Source organism: Macaca mulatta, chromosome 1 (genome assembly GCF_049350105.2).
Source record: "Macaca mulatta isolate MMU2019108-1 chromosome 1, T2T-MMU8v2.0, whole genome shotgun sequence".
Classification (NCBI taxonomy): Eukaryota; Metazoa; Chordata; class Mammalia; order Primates; family Cercopithecidae; genus Macaca; species Macaca mulatta.
Genome location: NC_133406.1, coordinates 200,015,355 through 200,038,353, shown reverse-complemented (window position 1 = coordinate 200,038,353; position 22,999 = coordinate 200,015,355). Strand labels below are relative to the sequence as shown.

The window sequence follows — 22,999 nt, the reverse complement described above, 5'->3', positions numbered from 1 at the left end:
ATCTCTGTCTTTGTTGTTCTGTCTGAATAACATTCTCATACTTTTTCAACAGGCAAATTCCCAGAATCCCTTAGACACAGTTCAGATGTCATCCCCTTTGTGGAACATTTCCAATCCCTCACTCTCCCTCCAGCCCCACATTGCTAGCTGTCCCTAGCAACGTGTCCTTCTTTGTGTCCCCGTGGGATTTTATATCCCTCCCTTCCAGTTTTGGTAGGGGATCATAATGTTTTCATGTGACTGTCTCTGACAAACCACATGCTTTTCAAAGGTAGGAGTAGATGTGTATTTTTTCTTTCTTTCTTTTTTAAATAGTAATGGGGTCTCACTGTGTTGACCAGGCTGGTCTCAAACTCCTGGCCTCAAGCAATTCTCCCATCTCAGCCTCCCAGAGTGCTGGGATTACAGGCATGAGCCACCGTGCCTGGCCTACATGTGTATTTTTGCATAGTAGTAGGTATCATACATTTACTATTAGTTGAGTTGCTTGAATCAGTAAGTGAAAGAGCAAGGGGAAAAACAAGAATAGAATGAATCTGTGCTACTATTTCCTTTTGTTGAAATTTTAATAAACTGAACTTCTAAGTCCCCGTTACTCCAGGGTTAGTTTTAGTAGAGGCTTCATGGAAAATGTTGATACCTAATTTGGAAAAGGAAAAGATGAAAAATTGGTGTTTGAAGTTTGTAGAGCAGAGTGGTAGCCAAGCAGCTTGTTGGGTTTGCGTGGAAAAATTAGATGTCTTGGTGTACATTTTATCCTAATAGATTCTCTTCTTTCTGTAATCGTAAAATAGGTTCTGGGAAGACTGTTGATGGTTTTCCAAAATAACTTTTTTGACATATATTTGAGATTTTCTGTTGGTCTTGGAAAAGAAAGTTCACTTATGCTTGTTAATTACATCTAATCTCAAATAATAGCTGTTTCTTCCATAATGTGATGATGCAAATTTCCAGGTGAGCATATTGGGTTTAGTGAGTCATATTTCAGACCACTTATAGAGTCAATCATTTGACACCTAGTCCCAGTAGAGATTTTACTGATTTTAGCTAATATCTGCCTTTGCACCTTTCTCTTCATTGCAGCTCAGAAACTCAAAATTGATTTTTTTCCTAGAATTGCATCCATCATTGGGCATGCGTTTAAATACCAGTAGTTTCCAAATAAAACAAAAAAGGGCTTAAATCTCAAATTATTGAGTAGTGCTGGTCAAAAGCCCTTTACTAAATTATATCCACAGTGAAGTTATATGGTCCTCCCCCACTCCAGGCTTGTTTAAGAAAAAATAACACAGCTGTTCCTAAAAGGCAGCTGATAAATCCACCCTCATCCTTTTTCTGTACTCCTCTACCCCCACTTGAAACAAATTTTGGAGACAAGGCCATTGCTACTGTGATGGGAAAGGAGCTCTCCTCCCCAATTTCTGTTGACAAGTTAGTGCAAATATCAGAAATAGCCACTGTCAGCTGTGAAGAACTGTGGGTCACTGTGGTCAAGTGCCCCGGCGTTACTGTTACAGTTTATCACTGAATGGAAGAAAGAACTGGAACTTTAGAGGAATACCCCTGAGACAGAAATCTCATTTTAATCTGCATATTGCAGACTGGTAAACTTACTTGGAAAAAAAGTGAAGGCGCTCATAATGTCCCTTTATGTGCTGACGAAAACAAACAAACCAAAAAAAACAGATATTGCTTGGGGCTCCGTTTCATGAGGGCACTGTTAGAGGCCATCCTAAGCTTTTTCTAAAGCCCACTAATTCTTTGAAGACCTGCATATGTTAAGAAGAATTTTGCTCTGGAGCTTGTATTTTCTTCATTTCATCTGTACCTCCTCTCCCGACTTCCTGAAGAGAGGGATTAAGCCAGAGTGCTTCCTGCTGCCTGTCATGCTTTGCCACACTGTTGATTGTGCCCACCATTTATGCATCTCTTGTTGTTCATTTCAGAAAGACTTCCGAGTGCAGGAACTCCCATTGGCTCGTATTAAGAAGATTATGAAACTGGATGAAGATGTGAAGGTGAATTCACATTCATTTTTATTATTTCTTATTGAAGCTGAGTGATGGGTAGGTTATTGTTCATTGCTCTAGAGCTCAAAGTTTAATTAAACAAGAACACACAAAAAATTACTGTCTGTTGCTTTGTTATTTGATTCCTGTTTAAAATTGTTAAGTGAGCCAAAATTGAGCAGTTTTGGTTACTATATGGATCATCCTGAAAATTAAGGATATCCTGGGTTTTTTAGATGTTGAAAAAATAGTAGTTGTTGGTTTTTGTTTTTTCTTTTTCTTTTTTTTTTTTTTTTTTTTTTGAGAGTTTTACTCTGTTATCCAGGCTGGAGTGCAGTGGTGTGAGCTTGGCTCACCGCAACCTCTGCCTCCCAGGTTCAGGCAATTCCCATGCCTCAGACTCCCAAGTAGCTGGGATTACAGGCGCCTGCCATCACACCCAGCTAATTTTTGTATTTTTTGTAGAGACGGGGTTTCGCCATGTTGGCCAGGCTGGTCTTGAACTCCCGACCTCAGGTGATCTGCTTGCCTTGGCCTCCCAAAGTGCTGGGATTACAGATGTGAGCCACCGCATCTGGCCTTTTCTTTCTTTTTGAGACAGGGTCTCACTCTGTCACCCAGACTGGAGGGCAGTGGCATAATCATGGCTCACTGTAGCCTTTACCTCCCAGGCTCAAGTGATCTTCCCACCTCAGCCTCCCAAGTAGCTGGGACTATAGGCACATGCCATCATGCCTGGCTAATTTTTAATGTTTTTTTGGAGCAGGGGACAGGATCTCACTGTGTTGCCCAGGCTAGTCACGAACTCTTGGACTCAAGCAGTCCTCCAGCCTCGGCCTCCCAAAGTGCTAGGATTAGGCATGAGCCACCATGCCTAGCCGGTATCTCACAGTTCCTTTCACAGTGTAGCATATACGTGTATCATCAAGTCAACAGGACAGTGCCATCATCTTAGCATCTTATATAGTTTGTTGATCTGAACTCTTAAGAAATTTTTGATAATGATATTCAACCTGCTCTAACTTTTTGATCTGTGAGTTTCTTTTACATGAATAACACTTGTGAGAGGGTTTGCTTGGGCTTGGCCATTTCTGTATTCCTAGGAGTCCATCTCCATTATAGATCTCAGAGAAAGAGGAACTCTGTCTCTTTACCACTCAAAATTAATAGTCTTTTGTATTTTCACAGAAAGCTAACAATTGATAGCAATTTTCCTTTTTATTAGCTCCTTTCTTCCTAACAGTAGCCCTGTGAGATTTGATATAACAAGAATTATCAGTTCCTTTTTACAGATAATGGAAATAGACACAAAGAGGTTAAGTGACTCACCCAGAGTGCTAGGACCAAGATCGCATTTCCCATCTGCTGCTGCTTTAACTCCAGAGCTCTTTCTGTGATTGTAGCCTGCACAGACTACCTCACCAAAGGTTTAGAACCTTGTTTGACCAAGAGCTTCAACTTTGAAATCAGACACATCAAGTTTATATGGCTTGAGCACTTCCTATGCGCCAAGTCCTGTGCTGGGTACATATATTATCTCATTTGATTGCCACAATAAAACTGGAAGGTTATCCTCTTTTTCAGTGTGTGAAAAACAAAGCCCAAAAGGATGGGAAACCTGCAGTTTTACCCAAATCCATTGGCTTTCAAGCTCATTCTCCTTCCCCATATTGTTTCTCCTTAGATTAGAACCTAAACCCTGCCACTTATTGGCTCTATGGCTATGGGCAAGTCACTTCATCTCTCTTAAACCCTAGTTTCTTTGAAAGGCTATTATAAGGGTAAGAAAGCACCTTGCACAAGGTTTGGCACATGGTAGGTGCTAAATAAGTATTCTTTCTCCCTGTTCCCTGCTTTATTCCTACTCATGAATTTATTTTACCTTGGAATCTCTTGAGCATACCACCTCATTTTTTGACCCTTGCCCCATAGTCCCATGCCAGGCAATGAGGCAAGAGACAGACTGGTTTGAATGACTTGCTGGTGATTGACAGGGAGGGCCTGTGTCTGTTACAGATGATCAGTGCAGAAGCGCCTGTACTCTTTGCCAAGGCAGCCCAGATTTTTATCACAGAGTTGACTCTTCGAGCCTGGATTCACACAGAAGATAACAAGCGCCGGACTCTACAGGTATTATTGCAGACTTAGATTAGGAAAACTGGGGTAAGCAGCCACCTTTGCCTGTTCTCCTGCGTGGCTTTGGACCAAAGATTGTTCTTCTTTAGGCCTCTATCAAGCTGACATGTAATTGGCATCTCCACTGTTGGGAGGCAGACATATTTTCTAGCCATGGTGATTGTGTTTCTCCACCAAAAATCTTAATTCTCTCCTGGTTTTCACAGCTTAGTGACTGAACTCTTTTCCCTTGGTGAGCCCTCACTATAAACAGAGGCTCAAGTGATAGAGTATTTATCTGTTTCCAGACGTAAACAACTTCTGCTTGGGAGCCTTGAGAGATTCCAGGAAAGGACGGTTCCAGGAAGTATCAGCGGTCTCACTAGCTTCATTAGGCGTTTTGTTCCTTATCTGCCTTCCTGGGAGTCCTCTTCTTCTTCTCCTTCTTCTTCTTCTTCTTCTTTTTTTTAATTTTAATTTTAACCCAGCAAATCCACATACATACTGTATGCAGAGCCCTTGGTCATTGACTCTAGAAACCCTCACCCTATAGCCAAGCCCTGGCTTTTAGAGGAAAGCTTTCCCAGATACAAGAAGAAGGGTGTAACAAGTATAAAACAGTGGCACTATTTTAACAGTGAAGCCAAGAAAATAAATTGTTTTCTCTTCTTGTTTCCCTTTACCTGCAAAGTAGAAAATACATGTGTTTATTCATTTATTCTAAAAATACTTAACTGAACACCCACAATGTGTGCCAGGCACTTCTCTAGGCTCTGGGGATTAACGATACACAAAACAGACAAAAATCCTTATCTGTGGGAAGCCTTCGTTCTAGTACAGCTTGTCAATGCAGCTTAAAGTTAGGCTTTGTGTACATTACTATATGAAAGTTTTAAAGCAAAAAAAGGAAAAAATACTGAACTCCAATAAATGATATGCATGTTGAAGTCACAGAATTTATGCTGCCTTGAAGTTAGTCTGTGGATCCAGAGAGATCCAGTTAAAACTCCCTTCAAGATCAATTCAGATTAGAAAATAAAATAGGTGGCCGGGCACGGTGGCTCACGCCTGTAATCCCAGCACTTTGGGAGGCCGAGACGGGCGGATCATAAGGTCAGGAGATCGAGACCATCCCGGCCAACACAGTGAAACCCCATCTCTACTAAAAACATAAAAAATTAGCCGGGCGTGGTGGCGGGCTCTTGTAGTCCCAGCTGCTCGGGAGGCTGAGGCAGGAGAATGACTTGAACCCAGGAGGCGGAGCTTGCAGTGAGCTGAGATCAAGCCACTGCGCTCCAGCCTGGGTGAGAGAGTGAGACTCTGTCTCAAAAAAAAAAAAAAAAAAAAAAAAAGGCAAAACACTTGGACAGACCTTCAGAAAAAAAGATAAACAAATGCCCAATAAACCCATGAGAAGGTGTGCAACATCATTAGTTGTCAGGGAAATACAAATTAAAACCGCAGTGAGATACTGGTTTATACCCACTAGAATACCTAAAATAAAAAAGACTGACAATACCACAGTTGGTGAGGAAGTGGAGTGTCTGAAACTCATATATTACTGGTCAGAATGTAAAGTGGCACAGTCACTTTGAAAAACTTTTGGCACTTTGTAATAAACATATCCCCCTACTCTGTAACCCAGCCATTTCACTCCTAGGTATGTACCCAAAAGAACTGTAGCCATTCTTATATAAAAATGCTCTTAACAACCTTCTTTATACTACCCCAAAACTGGAAACAACTCAAGTGTCCATCAATATAGGAATATATAAACAAATTCTGAGGTATTAATGAAATGGATTCCTCCTCAGCAATAAAAAGAAACAAACCATTGCTCCATACAACATGGATAAATCTCAAAGATACTATGTTAACAAAAGGAACCAGAGGGAAAAAATTACATAGTGCATGATACAATGCATTATTACTACCACCTATGGTGATAGAAATCAGAGTTGTGGATGCCCAGATTTAGGGGAGTGTGGGGAAGGATGTTGACTGGAAAGGGCTAGAAGGAACTTTCTATATTCCTTTTTTATTTTTTGAGACAGGGTCTCACTCTGTGGCCTAGGCTGGAGTGCAGTGGCTCAATCACAGCTCACTGCAGCCTCGACCTCCTGGGCTCAAGTGATCCTCCCACCTCACCCTCCCAAGTAGCTGAGACTACAGGTGCGTGCCACCATATCTGGCTTAAAATTTTTGTTGTTGTGGTAGAGATGAGGCCTTACTATGTTGCCCAGAGCTGGTCTTGAAACTCCTGGCTCAAGCAATTCTCCTGCCTCAGGGAATTTAAAAAGCAAAGTAAAAATTTTAGGAAGACCAACCTAAGTATATCTATGTTTCCAAAATACTCTAGAACATTATATGTTGGAGATGTTTATTATTTTTCTTTTTCCTCTTTTATTCCATCGGTAAATGAGCCATTTAGATAGATTGAGTAGGTGACATCAAAAAATGCGACACTATATTGTAGTCATCTTAAATGAGTCCTGGCAGTCTTAAGATGGGCCCTGCTTCAGTTGGAAGGGTTTATCATCAAGCCGGTGGTTGGCAAGAAGGGTGGACTAGAGTTTTGCATTTCAGAGGCTTGGGGCCATCACAGATACAAGGGAAAGAAAAAAAAAGAAAATTTCCATCCTCTCCTGTTTTGTCTGATGAGTCACCTTTTAAGTTGTGGTATATAGAGTTTGCTAAGGATTTCTGTTAGTATGTTGACATTTTCCCCAGCATTTTATTATAAAAAATTTCAAACATAAGCAAAGTTTACAGTGAATACCTGTAAACTTACAACCTAGATTCTACCATAAACATTTTACTATGCTTATTTTATTCCCATATCTATTTATCCCTCTATCCATCCTTCCAAGTAGTCTGTTTTTAAGTGCATTGTAAAGTTTACTTTGCCCAAATACTTTAACATGCATATCATTCACTAGAGTTCAGTGTTTTTTCTTATTGTTTTTCCTTTTGCTTTAAATCTTTAGTAAAGTACACAGATCTTAACATACATAATATGTTGGGTTTTAGTAAAAATCTTTTAATTTTATTATTCAAAGAAAGGAAGTATCACACTTGGAGAGAAACCCCCATTAGAGCAGGTCTTGTTTCAGTATCATTAGCCATCTGACTCCTATGTTGTCTGACCTCTCCTGCTGCTGTTCATAGCACAGACTATGAATACCAGAATTCTCATAAGCTACAGTTTTTATTTGGGAATTCAAAACTGCAATGATAAACCCATGGTTTAAGCATTGCAATTGAGAATTCCCAAATAAAAACCGTAGCTTGTGAGAACTTAGTGTATACAGATCCAGTGACTTGAAAATGTTGCAAAAAGTTGTTGAATTAGGATTTTACCTAAGAAATCCAAAATAGATTATAACTGCTTGTGAACCAAAGGGAAAATATTATTTAGGGCCTTAAAAGGATTATAAACCTAACTTTGCTAACCCACAGAATGACCAGAAACCTACTAATTGAGATTACTAAGTTTATAATTTAAAAATCGCGGGGAGAGGATCAAGCAGGAGTAGCAGTGGTTGGAGGCTCAGATATCCCATTTTAGAGTGTGAGTTACATGTATCTCTTTCTTTTTTGTTGATGATTGTCCACCAGGTCTGATCATTTAAAGTATATGAGTTTGGCTGTGCTTATTTCAGCTGTAGACTTGCCCATGGGTGTTTAGTTTGGCTTAAAACTCATCTTACCTTACTTGGAGGGTATAAAGCCAAGTGAACTAGTTTCTCCCCAGGCTAATTTTTCACACCACTTTTCTTTGTTACAGAGAAATGATATCGCCATGGCAATTACAAAATTTGATCAGTTTGATTTTCTCATCGATATTGTTCCAAGAGATGAACTGAAACCTCCAAAGCGTCAGGTGAGCTGTGAAGGCATTGCAGTTGCTGCTGACTGAAGAGCACTTTGCATACTGGTGTCAGATACGCTCCTTCTCGTCTCTCAGCACAAGTCATTTGCTATTCCTTTTGCTCCTCATTTCTAGACCAGATTCATTCTGAACATATCCTTCTGTTACTCATTTCTGGATACTTTTAACTCAGTGCCTCTGAAGTGGTGTTTCAGTGAAAATAGACAAAATGAAAATGAAAGACTTTAGTTACAAATGGTAAAGTGAAGCTCATTTCAAGGTATCTTAGGAAGTCTATCAGAGCTCTTCATCTGGGATGGAAGAATATTCCCAGAAAGTTATAGATTTTAGATTTTTAAGAAACAGCTTCTCTGTGTGCACAGTGGTATTTGGAGTGAATGGACTGTGTTTTCTCATCCTTTATATTGTGGTTCTTTATATCTTTATATAGTGCCCTGACTACGCACTAGAATCACCTGTTGGGGTTTTAAAAATATCAGCACCCAGGCTGTACCCCACATCAGCTGAATCAGAATCTCATGATGGAGCCCAGGCATCAGTACCTTTTAAAACTCTCTGGATGCTTTTAATGTGCAACCAGATTTGAGAACCACCACTTGAGCTGTTTTCCAAGCAATCACAAGAAAGAATGTGAATGTCTCCCTTTCCCTCTCTTCTGCCTGCCCCTCTCCAAAGGTCACACTAGTTGTTTTTTCAGCACCTTGGGTGCCTATAGCTCTTAATTGTGATTGTAATAGACCTCTGTCCTTTAGAGCTCATTGTTTTAAGCATGCAGATTGCATGATTCACTAGGTGTAGTAGAGACGCTTGGGAAATAGTGGCAGAATCTCACAGGAGCAAAGCTGGGCCTTGTGCTGCTTGCTTTGTTATATGAAACTTTATTTTTAATGAATTATTTCATAGTATATTATCCTTAGAAGTAGTCATTCAGTGACAACCATTCTCCCCATCCCAGCCTGTATTAATAGCCAGCCAGAGAAAGTCTAGGAGAAGTGGCATCCTAATCAACATTTGTAATTCTGACCCTGCATGAGGGCCTTCGGATTAGCAAGCCCTCTGTCACCTCCTTACTAGAGTAGGGTGTGCCTTACTGCGTCTCCGTTCTTTCTGGGCAGTCTTCGCTACTGTAAACATCCTTGACTGGAAGCTGTAAGGTGTTCAGAGGAGCTTTCAGTCGGATGTTTACAGCGGCAGGCTGCCACGGTCGTCCCCAGCTACACATCGGCTTTGAAACATTGCAGGTTTGTGCCCACAGGCTCAATTCCTCCTCTTGGGGGTCCTTCCCTCCTCTCTAAGCAGTCACAGCAACAAGAACTCAGGCCATTTCTCTTCCTTCAGAACAGAGAGTGTCATATACCTGCTTTCCTTGTTGAAATTGTTTTCTCCTTTTGTCTATCAGAAGCCCCCTTTAAAACAAGATGGTGAACTCTGTGATGAAATCAGGCCTTGCTCACTCTCATTGTGCTAAGTCCTTGTTTTCTATGGGCTGCCTGCTGAATACACTGGCTGGAGAGAAGGGTCACATCCTGTCAGTTCCTTCAAATTCCTCAGTGCTTCTGGGTCTCTCGGGGTGTCACACGGCTCCTTATTCCATCTTAGCCAGACTCGAAATGCTGTGATCCATCTGCTTTTAAAGTGTGTTTAGCTGAAACAGCTTCTTGTTGCTTGGATTTAGTTCTTTGTAGGTGTTCAAGCCATTGATTGGCATCGTATTCGGGACAGCTGCTGCCTGGCCTTTGAAAGGTTGAGATTGCTGAAAGCTGGCCTGAAATTCTAAGATAGCATTTTTAATCCTCTGTAGACACGAAGTTTTCCCAGGCTCCAAATTGGCTGGCACCTCCTGAAGTCCTTTAAAACGCCTACTCTCCAAAACCCACCCTTTCCGAAGGAGGCAGCAGTTCACTCTTGCTGCTAAAAAGAATGTACTTTTTTCCAGTCAGGGCTGACTGCACAACACTGTAGAGATGACCCTAGGATGCGATGCTGCTCTTCTCTGGCACTGTTCATCAGTCTCAGCTTCTGAAAAGATTCCAAGAGCAAGCCCTCTAGTTGGGGAGGCCACTCTAAAGTTGAGCAAGTGCCCCATTCTGGATTGATCCAGTCATTAAACGATTGTTCTACCACTTGGGACAACCTCCCACTGCTGGGATAAGGAACTAGCCAGAAATATTGAATTGTGAGTCCTAGGCCCTGACTTCTCAAAGATGCTTGGGAGTTTCGCTTGTTCTTCAGAGAAGCAAGTAAAGATTATTTGAAAGTAGTAGGTAGGTGAGGCCTGACTTCTGCCCCACTAAAGCTATGAGTTGAAAGTTCCTGCCCATTGAAATGTCATTATCTTTTCACCCATTTCTTTAAACCAAGCATAATCATTTCCTTGCTAGCTTGACTTCCACTGGCAGAATGAGTCTTCATAATGCAGAAGAGCCTTAGATATGCCTTCTTCCATTTCATTGATTTGAGAACAGTTGTGCCTTGTCCTAACAACACAAACCTAGGTGCCTCCACTTGATTCTCACAGCATCCTAGATATTGTCTAGTTCATAAACAGTTTAAGAGGATTTAGTAAGCAGCATAGGAGGAGCTCTTTACCTGCTCTCACAGTTTTTGGCAAGAGGTATTTTGGGTTCTGGAAGGGGTTTTTAAAGGGTTTGCTTTTTGTCTGACAAAAAGATCATATTCAATACTAGATCAGCTGTAGTCGGGGATAACTGGAGACTAAACAATCACAGGTCAGGTCTAGAAAATGCAGGTGTCTCCCTGCTGCCTAGCTTCCTACACAGATGGTTCTAGGGCTTTCAGTCCTGTATACCCTCTCATTACCCGAGAGCTTTTCCAAGTTAGGTCTGGATTTCAGTGATTTGTATTTTTTGTAAAATAAGAAGGGAGATCTCAGTGGAACCCAAGTACCTTGAACCTACTTCAACAACTTTGCAAAGAGCAGTTGGCCTCTGTTTCTTGGCTGCAAAAGGTATCAGTATTTTAGCCTTGCCACAGCCAAGACCTAGTTTGCAGGCTGACATTTATTTATAATGATGATAAGTTGGGGTTGAAATGGAGTTGACGTTGCCATTTTTAAGTTGTTGTGGAAATTGAGACCTAGATGAAAATAAAAGGGAATCTCCTTTTCCTTCTGCCTCGGCATAATCATATTGAGGGTTAAAACTGTTTGTGTCTGAAGCACAGAATATATTAACCTAGAAAGTCAGTTCATACATTAACTGAGAAACGCAGAATATTACAGGTATCTCCCTAAGCTGGATAGATGGCTGCCAAGTAACCGTGTCATGCAGAGACCCATGTTTCTCAGGGGCTAGATACTGGCAGTCCTAGTTTTAGTGTCCTGGCCCCCAGTCATCAGGCAAACAAAGGATACTCAGCTCTGTTCCACAGGGGACACCAGCTGCTTCCCCACACTGTAGCCACAGAGACCTAGAGGTACCAAAAGAGAGTTTAGAGACTACTTTTTTCTATTGGTAACAACTGTTGGGTTTAAGAGAATTTGTCATACCACCAACTTAGATTCAGAGAAGTACTTTCCTGCCTCTGTCTGCCTGTCTAAATAAATCCATTCATCATTCAGCAAGCACTTATTGAGTGCCTACCTGGGAACGCAGGGGATAGCAGAGAGCAAGAGGGAGCTAGGCTTTGCCCTCATGGCACTTACATTTTAGTAGAACAGTTAATTTGACATGAAAGTGCAAAAGTGTATACTATGAGGACAGTACTTTGGAAGCACAGTTCAGGGCACCTAACGTAATGTTGGGAATGGGGTCAATACCAGCTTTGTAAATGTTACTTTGGGGAGTCTGAGGCAGCCCACTGGGTTTGTGTACTTCTAAGAAGTGTCTTTTCCTCTTTTCTGGAACATGGCAAACTTTGCCCTGAATAAGGACATGAGTAAATTTAGCTAATATTTTTACTCAGCCAGCCCAAGTGGTTCTATGTTTTTATTGTTTTTGTTGTCCCAGGCAGGGGCACCATGTGTCACACAGGTCACTCCGGATCAGACGCCGTTCTGTGTCAGTGGTCAGGGGCTGACCAACCCTGGACCCTGTGGGCTATAACCATGCTGTAGTGTGTGTAAACATCCTACACTCTCAGCTGTGAGCTCAAGGTGGCTGGGAGAGGGTTGTTTACTCCTTCTGCCATGGAAAACATCAGCTGAAGAAGGAACAGTCTCCACTCCGCAGATCGGACAGAATGCGACCTCCCTAATCAGCCAAGGCAGTACCCCAGCGGAGAGCTGTCCATCAGGCCCCCTGGGTTGCGCTTCTGTGGCTAAGTACAACCAGAACCAGATGTGACACTGGATAGACATGCCCTCCGTGACCACAGAGCTTTCAACAAGCTGTGAAAAGCTGGGTACTTGCCTACCAGTGCTCTCGATCCTGAAAATTTCAGCTCAGGAAAAGCCCTGTTTCCCATTAACCTGTTCTGTCCCCCTTGAAGTGGTGGGGATAAAATGAGAAGAGTGCTGCCTGTTTGGGAGATTGGGACCAGGCCTGAGAGGCATGATGTTTGGGTAGCATCTTCCTAACACGTGCAATTAGCACTGTTCTCAGATCACAGGCCTTGACAGCATTTACTGACAAGCACTGCTGGTGCGTGGTTTTTAGTTACAGTAATTATTTGCCCGTTTGCAACTTATCATGCAATGGGTGATTATTTCGTACTTGGCTATATGTTTTGTGAAGCCTATAGGATCTGTTATTTTTAGTTTGATTTAGCATAACTGGTCTCTTTGAATTCCACTTTCCTTTGGCTTCAAATGTGGAGAGCTCAGCATTCAGCAGGCAACTGCACATAGCCTGTTTGGGGGAAGAGTGGAAATTCACTGTGGCGGTTGCTGAATCGGTTCTTTTTCTCTTACCTGTCTCTCTTTCCACCCAACAGGAGGAGGTGCGCCAGTCTGTAACTCCTGCCGAGCCAGTCCAGTACTATTTCACGCTGGCTCAGCAGCCCACCGCTGTCCAAGTCCAGGGCCAGCAGCAAGGCCAGCAGACCACCAGCTCCACGACTACCATCCAGCCTGGGCAGATCATCATCGCACAGCCTCAGCAGGGCCAGGTCTGTGAGCTGCTGAGGATGCCCATCCAGCAAGACAGTGCCCCTTAGGTTTTTGGATGGGCAGAGCTTGATGAGGGCAGAGAGGCAGCCGGATCATTAGAGAGCACTGGATTTAAAGTCTGGAAACAGGAACTTTTCCCCAGATTCAGCTACTGGGGTGAGATGTCACCCTAATCTCTCTGGACCCTGTTTTTCTCAAAGGTCAAATGAAGAAAGTGTAGTGGACAGTATGTTCTCCAGGATCCCTATTAGCTCAGAAATTTTAGGAGAGAAAAAAAATGTCTGAAATGCCTCATGAAGAGTAGTGGGATCTCTGTAGAGGTACTAAAGTGAACTCCATGCCTGCTGTCTATGTGTCTGTGTCAGAAGTGGAATTTGTGCCCTTAAAAGGAGAGATTAGGTGTCATTGCCAGTTTGCATACTCCTTCTCCCCGTCATTTCTGTGTCCCATATTTGTGTCAAGTGACCTTCTCTTTTTATGATAGTAATCAGAGGACTCTTTCTCTCCCCAGTAGTATTGTTGAGAGCAGTAGCATTCATGTTTGTTGGGGGTCATGTGAGGCTGCAGAGAACTCTGTACTGTGAGCTCTGAATCCAAATTCTCTGTCAATCATTATTTATTCATCAAACGCTGAGCATCATCTGAGGGTAAAGTCCTGTACTATGTACTGGGGATACAAGCATGAATACAACAGTCCTTATTTTCAAGGAATTCACAATTTAGTTGGGGATACAAATACTTAAAGGTTGTACCTCCACGTGGGAATGTGTACAGGGTGTTATAGGAACACATCAAAAGAAGTACCTTGGCTCAGCGTAGTGGCTCATGCCTGTAATCCCAACACTTTGGGAGGCCAAGGTGAGAGGAACCCAGGAGTTTGGGTTACAGTGAGGTAGGATCATGCCACTGCACTTCAGCCCAGGCAGCACAGCAAGACCTCTTCTTTAATTAAAAAAAAAGGCAGGGACATGTGGTGGCTCGTGTGTAATTCCAACACTTTGGGTGGCCAAGGCAGGGGGATTGCATGAGCCCACGTGTTCAAGACCAGCCTGGGCAACATGGTGAGACCCTGTGTCTACCAAAAAATCAGAACATTAGCCAGCCATGGTGGCATGCACTTGTGTCCCAGCTACTTAAGAGGCTGAGTTGGGATGATCGCTTGAGCCAAGGAAGTCAAGGCCTCAGTGAACTGTGATTGTGCCATTGCACTCCAGCTGGGGTGACAGAGCAAGATGCTGTCTCAAAAAAAAAGTGTGTATATATATGTATGTATGTATGTATGTGTGTGTGTGTGTATATATATATATATGAGGATGAGTAGCTAAGAAAGATGTGAAGGAGATGGTCAGATAATGTTCCTGAAGGAAGTAATATGAGTCTTAGGGAATAGTGGAAATTAAAGAAAGCGGGAAAGGGTGGTATTGCCAGTTGAGAGCACAGCATAGGCAAAGGCTTAGAAGTGAAAAACAGTACAGGGAGCCATGGGAAAGTAGTCAGCATAGGAGACCATCTAGGCAAGTTTGAAAAGATAGGTAGTGAACACATCCTGGACAGCCTTGTGTATTCTAATAAGGAGCTGAGTTTGCCTAGAAGAAAAAAAAATGGGGTGGAGGTAGATGGATTGATTGATGTTTTTTTAAAGATAGGTTCTCACTTGGTCACCCCGGCTGGAGTAGCACAATCATAGCTTACTGCAGGTTCAAACTGCTGGGCTCAAGCAATCCTTCTGCCTCAGCCTCCCGAGGAGCTGGGACTCCCAGGCGTATGCCACCACACCTGGATAATTTTTAATTTTTTTGTGGAGATGGAGTCTCATTAATGTTTCACAGGCTGGTCTCGAACTCCTGGCTTCATGCCATCCTCTCACCTTGGCCTTCCACAGTGGTGGGATGACAGGCATGAGCCACCATTGTAATTATGATTTGTCCAGGTGCAGTGGTTCACACATGTAATCCCATCACTTTGGGAGGCCAACGTAGGCGGATCACAAGGTCAGGAGTTCGAGACCAGCCTGGCCAATATGGTGAAACCCCATCTCTACTAAAAATGCAAAAATTAGCCGGGCATGGTGGTGGGTGCTTGTAGTCCCAGCTACTCGGGAGGCTGAGGCAGGAGAATCTCTTGAACCTGGGAGGCGGAGGTTGCGGTGAGCTGAGATCATGCCGCTGCACTCCAGCCTAGGTGACAGAGCGAGACTCCGTCTCAAAAAAAAAAGGTAATTATGATTTTAGGATTTATTCCCTGCTCATTTACTTATCCATGTTACAAAAATGTATTGAGTACTTGTTTTATGCCAGACACTGTGCTAGGCAGGAGGGTTCAAAGATAATGGCTGCTCAGTCACTGCCTCAAGACCTCAATTGCACCATGATGCCTAAGGGACCTTCTTTGGCTAATGCTTGTGCCTCTACAGTGGTGAAAGCTTGACCTGCCAAAGGCTTTATCCCTTTACAGAGTGAACTTAGAGGGAGTCTGCCAAGGGCAGGCTCTGATTGGCTGATCATCCTAAGAAGCTCATGGCTGTTGTGCCCTGACAGCAGGGCACACCATACATGATTTGACAGCTGCCATGCTAACACAAGCCCTCATTTTCCTGAAATGATTTAGAAATACCTTGGAAATCCTCTTGGGAAAATTGGGTTGATATAGTACAGTGATGAGTTGGCAGCATGCATTTCTTTTTAGTCAGCGAGAATTTCATCTATCCTCTTCTCTGCCAACCCAGACGTGCACATCTTGGAGCTGATAAGGCTTGTGAGGATGGTGAAGTTGGTCCTTCCCAGCATTTCCTGGCTGTTCTTTCACCATCCTGCTGCTTCAGGGTGGCCTTGTGCTGTGTCACACCTCCCTGGACCTGTTGTGATGGCTATTTCAAGTTGAGTGCAGATATGCTTTGTAGGACAGAATACATATGTATCAAAGCAGAGTTGGAAAGAATGCATATTTTGGTAAAATTAATCCTGTGTTTTCTGTCATAAATTGGAAACTTATTTATGGAAGTTGGGAATAGGCTGAGTTGAAAATTGTGGTACAAGAATGGAAGAGATGTTTTCTGTTAGCCTAGCCCACTGCACGTACTTTTGGAACACTCTGTCGTCTGTCTTTCCTGCCCTCCTCCAGTTTGTAGTAATTTCTCCTTAGTAATCCCTTGAATCTCATCTGTCGTTCCCAGAACACATCCCCTTCCCTTGTAACTTTGGATGCATAGTTGTAATTTTCAGTAATCTATGCAGTCAGAATTAAGAACATCAGAATAGCAACATCAGTTGAAGTTTATGATTCATTGAGACTTCCATAGTCGTCTTATTGAGGTGATTAATTCAGAGTGGGGGAGACAGAGTGACAGAATTCAAGTCAGGGATTGGATATACAGGTGTAGTTTAAAAGGCTCCACCCACACACCCCCGCCGCCGCCGCACCCCCCATCACTACCACCACCAGATGAGCCAGATAGGCTCACTGCTCTAGGTAACCTGTGAAAGTCACAAATAGTACTAAAGTTTTGAGATTTGAAAGAATAATTGACCCTTTTGGCAGCTTGTGTCTTTACCATCTCTCAGAAGAGTACATTTCATAGGACTATAACCATTGTGTGTGAGAGACAGAATCTGCCAAGTCATACACATTGGGCAGAAATTTCTTAGATCCGAGATTGCTGTTTTTAGAAAGTTAGAGTTCTTGCTTTCTTAAATTCTATTAATTAGGGGTACACTTAGTTAAGAGTCTGTGTCTTAACAGTGCCCAGTGAGTTAGCAGTGTTTGCTCTCCTGTGGGAAGCCATACTATGGTCCAGAGTAGCCATCTGGCCAGTGTGGGCAGGAATTGCTCTGCGGCTTGAATGGAGTGAGAGCCAGTGTGCACTAGGGTCAGCCTCGGAGATGTACCCCTGTGCGTTATTTTTCTCTCAGTGTCTTAAATGCCTAAGAAAGAGCACATGACCCTGAACTAACTAAATCCGTACCCTTTCCATTTAATGTTACCCTCCAAATTCATCTGCCCCAGACTTGACTTTGACCATTTCTGAAGTAAACTGTCATGGTTGCTTTTGATTTTTTCTGTAGTGTATGTGCCTTATCATCACTAAAGGGGCTGTGAAAATTTGCAGCATTTGGGGCACAGAGATTTATGTTTGGGACCCATGCAGATATTTGTACTGTGAGCCTTAAAATATTTTTGGCTTTTCTTTCATTTTGGAGAGTAGCTTTAGCAATGCTGTAAACCCAGAGGACTCTGCATTACTAGTATTGAGATGAGTTTAGGCATTCATTGAGAGGGTTTGCTCCCGGCACACTGCTCGTTATTAACGTCTTGGTAATCCTGTGGGCTCTAAGCCTGAACTCATGCAGCATTCTCATAACTCTTCCTTTCAGACCACACCTGTGACAATGCAGGTTGGAGAAGGTCAGCAGGTGCAGATTGTCCAGGCCCAGCCACAGGGTCAAGCCCAGCAGGCCCAGAGTAGCACTGGACAGACCATGCAGGTGATGCAGCAGATCATCACTAACACGGGAGAGATCCAGCAGATCCCGGTGAGTCCTGCCCTGAGGTTTGTCTTTACAGCTTTATAGAAGGAAATACTTAAAGATATATCTATGCCTTGAGATATATATATATATATCTCTATCTCACACACACGCACAATAATTTTTTTTTTTTTTTTGAGATAGGTCTTGCTCTGTCGCCCAGGCTGAAGTGCAGTGGCTTGATCTCAGCTCACTGCAGCCTCTGCCTCCCAGGTTCAAGCGATTCTCCTGCCTCAGCCTCCCAAGTAGCTGGGATTTTAGGTGCGTGCCACCACGCCCAGCTAATTTTTGTATTTTTAGTAGAGACGGGGTTTCACAGTGTTGGCCAAGCTGGTCTCTAACTCCTAACCTCAGGTGATCCGCCCGCCTCAGCCTCCCAAAGTGCTGGGATTATAGGCGTGAGCCACCACACCCAGCCCACAATACTTATTTTTATGTGTGTGTGTGTGTGTGTGTATGTGTGTGTGTGTTTTGTTTTTAATCTATATGCCAGTGTTCCTGAACACAACTTGCTTCACTGTGTTTGTTCCCTGCTTTCCTTTAATCTAGGTTCAGGTTCCCCACAGTGGGGCATCTTCACTCGATTTCCCCTCATTCCACCTATGCAGGGAAATCATTGTAACCACTACCCATGACAAGGCCCAGAGGCCCTGTGAGGCAGTCCTGTATTTGATCAGCAGAGGATAAGAGGGAGGTGTATAGGGAAGGCCATAAATACACTTGTTGCATATTCATGACTCATTTCCCAGTGGAGCCTGCAGCAAAGTGTATTTTTGGCTTTCATATAACTTACCCATTCCTTTACTGTGGACTGCTGCTTCCTGTGTGCCTTGAGGGATTTCAATTCTTAGATTTGTTGGCTTTTTTATTTGTACTCCTTCTTTTGTAAAATGTGTCCTTGTCTTAACACTTGCAGTCTGTACATGGTAATTTTGACCCCCGAAACTGGAAAGTGAGTGAAACAGAGCGGTCCTTCTATTCCCTGCCCTTTGCCATTTTTGTCATAAATGAAACGTAGGCAGGTATAGAAACTCACATAGACTTGGTTAACCACTTCCTCTGTGAAAATAACTCTGAAAGTATCCTTAGATCAGTTTAGGAATTGTTCTTCATCTGAAGTTAACATGGTAATAGGCCAAGAGAAAGCTTACGAAAGCGGCGTGTGTATGTCTCTTTCTCCACCTCTCTCACGTGTGCTCACAATGGATTGCATGACTGAGCTCTGCTTTGCTTCATTGTTTCACTCCCCAACCCCAAGATTTCTGTTGAATGGTTCTCGTTTTTGCAAGTGAAGGCACCGCCACAGGTTCATTTAAGCCAGAGAATAGAGAGTTCCACCTTGCAGATACTTTAACCCTCTGGGACACAGAGCTTTACCTAGCAGATTTGTTGCAGAATTCACTATTTCATCTTCACTGGCTCAGGCACTTTCTGTAGGAGTCTTCATTTCCAGACTCTTTAGGCAGCTCATTGGAATGTTCCTAATAGTGATGAGCTTCAGGAAGGAAACTTTATTTCCCTTTCAAAAACCCAGAGCTTATTTTGTCTGTAATTAATGTAAAAAAGCTATGAGGATCCCCAAACCTGTCTTGCTGTAGAGAAATGAGGGACGGATCATCACCAAATGTCTTAACCTAAGCTAAAAATGAAAACTCTTGCTTCTGTTGAAGAGCTGCTTGGAACCATTTGGCTCACAGCATTTCAGTCACATTTGGGTTTCTGCAAAGAGCTCTTCCCAGCTAGAAAATTTTACATCCGTGTAGCTGTCATTATACCTTCTCCCACTCCTGTGACAAGACTTTAGTCTTCTTGTGATCCCTGGCTGGAGTTCTGGGGACTCCTGGGACTAGCCACCATCAGTCTCTGTAGATGAGGTTTCCCATACCTCCGCGCAGCTGCCTTCCTCCCCACAAGCAACTTAACATTGTTGCCAGGAAGCTGCATTATAGGATTTAGGTGGGGAATTCAGGCTTGGCACCACAGCCTCCCAGCAGCTTCTCTTGGCATATTCTCAGGAAAGAAATGACTGCAGGTCATAATACTTTTGCCCTGTCTCCTTTGAACCAGATTGTTAATGGTTTTGGATTGTGTGTCCCTCCATCTTGCCTCAAGTGGGCAATTCTAGAATGGTCTACCATGAATTTGAGAGGTCGTTTTTTCTTGGTAGTTCAAATTCTGTGAGGCTGGGAGTCTCAGAGAAGCATTTTGATTGAACACTGTGTGCAGGAGTACAGCTTCATCCCATTAGCATTTTCCTCACGGAAGAGTCCTGCAGCTCGTGAAGACCAGAGGGAAATTTGCTCCAGAGCAGAGGCAACACTTACCTGTTAGCCGCAAGAAGCTCCCCCTTGCAGCAAAGCAGACTGGGCAGCCAGGGCAGGTGGTTTCTGGGGCCCCCAGATAGAGACCTAGTCTATCCATGCTCCCAGAACCCCTTTCATTTCCTCTAAATTGAGGGTGTGAATGTCTGCAGTCCTTCCCTGCTGACCATCATCTTTGCTGAGCTACGGTTCTCTGACATGGTAACTGCCTTGGTCCTCTTTTCATCCCTAGCTCAAAGCACTAATACTTTCATGGTACACTGGAGCATTAAGAGCCTGAGTTAAGGCTTTTAGCACACAATTAAATGCAGCATGTAGTATTATTGTATTATCTGAGATTTAATCGTAAGCATGAGAGACTCTAAGGGCGCTTTTGTAGCTTTGGTTTCCCATGATGGGGTTTTCTGTGAAAGGTTTATTGATTCTGCTTCCCCTTGGGAGGTGTTTGGCCAGAAGCTAGTGCTGAACACCAAGGATCCTAAAAGCCCCACAGACCCCCATCCAGCCTGGCTGTTGGGGAGAGAGATGGTTAAGCAGGCCAGCTTTTGCCTCCAAGATGTGCAGCATGGGGCAGGGCAGTGTGAGGGCTATGATGCGGAATGATGGCTGTCTGCTTTGGGCTCCTGGCGGACGCTGGATCTCTTTACAGTATTGGGAATTGTGGGAGATGGGAGGGAAAGAGGCCCACATTTAATGTACAGGCATTCTGATCATGTCAGTCAGATAAATTCCGAAGATAAGCCGTGATCATGTAGCTAAAATCCGGCAAATAACGAGCATGCAGCCATGCTGTTCTCACCTTTGTGACAGGATCTTCTGGGAGTTTTTTCTGAAGTCCGTTCAGGGAACATATTCTCTTCTGTGTTGTGTGACTTGTGGATGTTCTAGTTTTGCTTGTTTTGACCTCTCTTTAAAAGGGACTTTTTTCAGGGCAGGCTTCTTTGGAGGGCTTGAGGGGTAGGGGGCAGTCACCATCTCTCGTCATGGAAAGTTTGCCTGTTTGAGATTATGCTCAATGTCTTATGGTCTCTTTGTCTCTGCCCCTGCCCTAGGTGCAGCTGAACGCCGGCCAGCTGCAGTATATCCGCTTAGCCCAGCCTGTATCAGGCACTCAAGTTGTGCAGGGACAGATCCAGACACTTGCCACCAATGCTCAACAGGTATGTGCCCCAGAGACACAGGGCTTGTGTTGGAGATCAGGAGCAGGTGGCTTCTGACAGGAAAGGAGCACTCAGCACACAACTGTCTTGCCTCCTCATCCTTCAGCCAGAGGCACCACCCCCACACCCTCCATATCTCTTCTGCACCCAAGAGGCATGGGTGGTAATTGGAACATTAGGTTCAAAGTGTTTTCTCTTACTGTCTTGTTCTCAAGGGGCAAAGAAATGCAAGTCAGGGGAAGCCTCGAAGGTGCCTGAAAGAAATCTTATAGGTGTGCACACCCGTCAGACCCGGGATATGTTCGACAGATCTCCTAATCGTCAGGCTGTTTCCATCTTTAAACCCAAGTGGCTGTTGTGTTCTGGCACCTCCTGTGCCCTTTGAAAAGCTTACTTAGATTTTACCTCCACCTCCTTTTGCATCCCTGACCAGAAAAATTGCCCCTCTCCTCTCGTGCTCTACAGTATTGATGGCTGAGTCACAGATGGTGAGGGGGCTGCCTCCCTGGGCTTGGGGGTATTGAGGGATGTGGGCACCATTTGTAGAAGATGGGGGGTGCTGGTCAAGGGGAGGCATTGTTAATGGATTCTTTTGCCTCAGACCCAAAAAAAGCAGCGATCGTTTAAGAGCTGGACCCGTCTGGCCCAGTTGCATTTCTGGTGATGTATCTATTGACAGTGGTGACAGAGCTGAGTTTGTAGAGCAGGTCTCCAAAGATCTCATTTGGGAAAATATGAAGAATGAGCCAAAAGCAAGGCTTCTGAGTTCCATATAGTCTCTGGGATCATTAAGGGCTCGCTCTTTGCCCACTCCCTGGCTTACCTAAGGACTCGGCTCTTCCGTAACTGATACTGACTCACACCCTTCCCCCAGCCCCTCTTTTTAACCTTGTAAGATTCTTCCCTGGGATCCTAAAAACATAACGGCATGGGAGTGGGAGGAAATGAGAAGGAAGCTTCTTGGTTCCTCAGAAGTCAGTTTGGGGCTGGGCACGGTGGCTCACGCCTGTAATCCCAGCACTTTGGGAGGGAGGCCGAGGCGGGTGGATCACTTGAGGTCGGGAGTTTGAGACCAGCCTGCCCAACATGGCAAAACCATTTCTACTAAAAATACAAAAATTAGCTGGGTGTGGTGGTACACGCCTTGTAATGCCAGGTACTTGGGAGGCTGAGGCACAAGAATCACTTGAACCCAGGAGGTGGAGGTTGCAGTGAGCCGAGATTGTGCCACTGCACTCCAGCCTGGGTGACAGAGTGAGACTTTGTCTCCAAAAAAAAAAAAAAAATTTGGTTTTGGGAACAGAACTAAAGCCAAAAAATGGGAGAGGTTGGGGAGAAGCAAGAAAGCGGTAGCTGAAGGCAATGAAAATCTTTGTAACAACAGGTTGTAATTGTGACGACCTAGTACTTAGTAGGTGCTCAGTAAATGTTTGTTGAAGCAGAATGAATAATATGTAAATAAAATTTAAAGGTAAGTGAAATCTCAGCTAATATGAATGGCAATCCTGCTCGCCACAGAGCAGTTAACCTTCTTATCTATGTGGAATATTTTCCATTTGTCTCGGGCTCACTTGTTTATTCTGCAGACATTTCTGGAATACTTATTTCGTATGGGCCCTGCCCTCAAGCAGCTTATAGGCTGTTGGAAGGAAAAGGACCAAAATAAGGAACAATAGTAAGAAATAGTCGCCGGGCGCGGTGGCTCAAGCCTGTAATCCCAGCACTTTGGGAGGCCGAGACGGGCGGATCACGAGGTCAGGAGATCAAAATCATCCTGGCTAACATGGTGAAACCCCATCTCTACTAAAAAATACGAAAAACTAGCCGGGCGAGGTGGCGGGCGCCTGTAGTCCCAGCTACTCAGGAGGCCAAGGCAGGAGAATGGCGTGAACCCAGGAGGCGGAGCTTGCA

The 22,999-nt window shown here is 43.8% G+C and overlaps 1 protein-coding gene and 2 non-coding genes across 42 annotated transcripts in view; all 3 read left to right on the top strand.

Annotated features, from left to right (window-relative positions):
- Positions 1–22,999, top strand: part of NFYC (nuclear transcription factor Y subunit gamma) — an 80,813-nt gene that overhangs the window by 54,547 nt on the left and 3,267 nt on the right. For 31 of the 40 annotated variants that reach the window (XM_028835389.2, XM_077962022.1, XM_015136588.3 and 28 more), the window contains 6 exons: positions 1,947–2,018; positions 4,026–4,139; positions 7,912–8,007; positions 12,910–13,083; positions 17,455–17,613; positions 20,981–21,088. In XM_028835389.2, coding sequence (XP_028691222.1) covers positions 1,947–2,018; positions 4,026–4,139; positions 7,912–8,007; positions 12,910–13,083; positions 17,455–17,613; positions 20,981–21,088 — 723 coding nt within the window. The remainder of the gene's footprint in view (positions 1–1,946; positions 2,019–4,025; positions 4,140–7,911; positions 8,008–12,909; positions 13,084–17,454; positions 17,614–20,980; positions 21,089–22,999) is intronic. The other 9 variants (XM_028835427.2, XM_077962057.1, XM_028835428.2 and 6 more) reach the window with 1 other exon arrangement.
- MIR30E (microRNA mir-30e) lies at positions 9,126–9,217 on the top strand. The gene has a single exon (NR_032384.1). It is a non-coding gene; the product is annotated as a microRNA mir-30e (primary transcript).
- MIR30C-1 (microRNA mir-30c-1) lies at positions 12,080–12,168 on the top strand. The gene has a single exon (NR_032381.1). It is a non-coding gene; the product is annotated as a microRNA mir-30c-1 (primary transcript).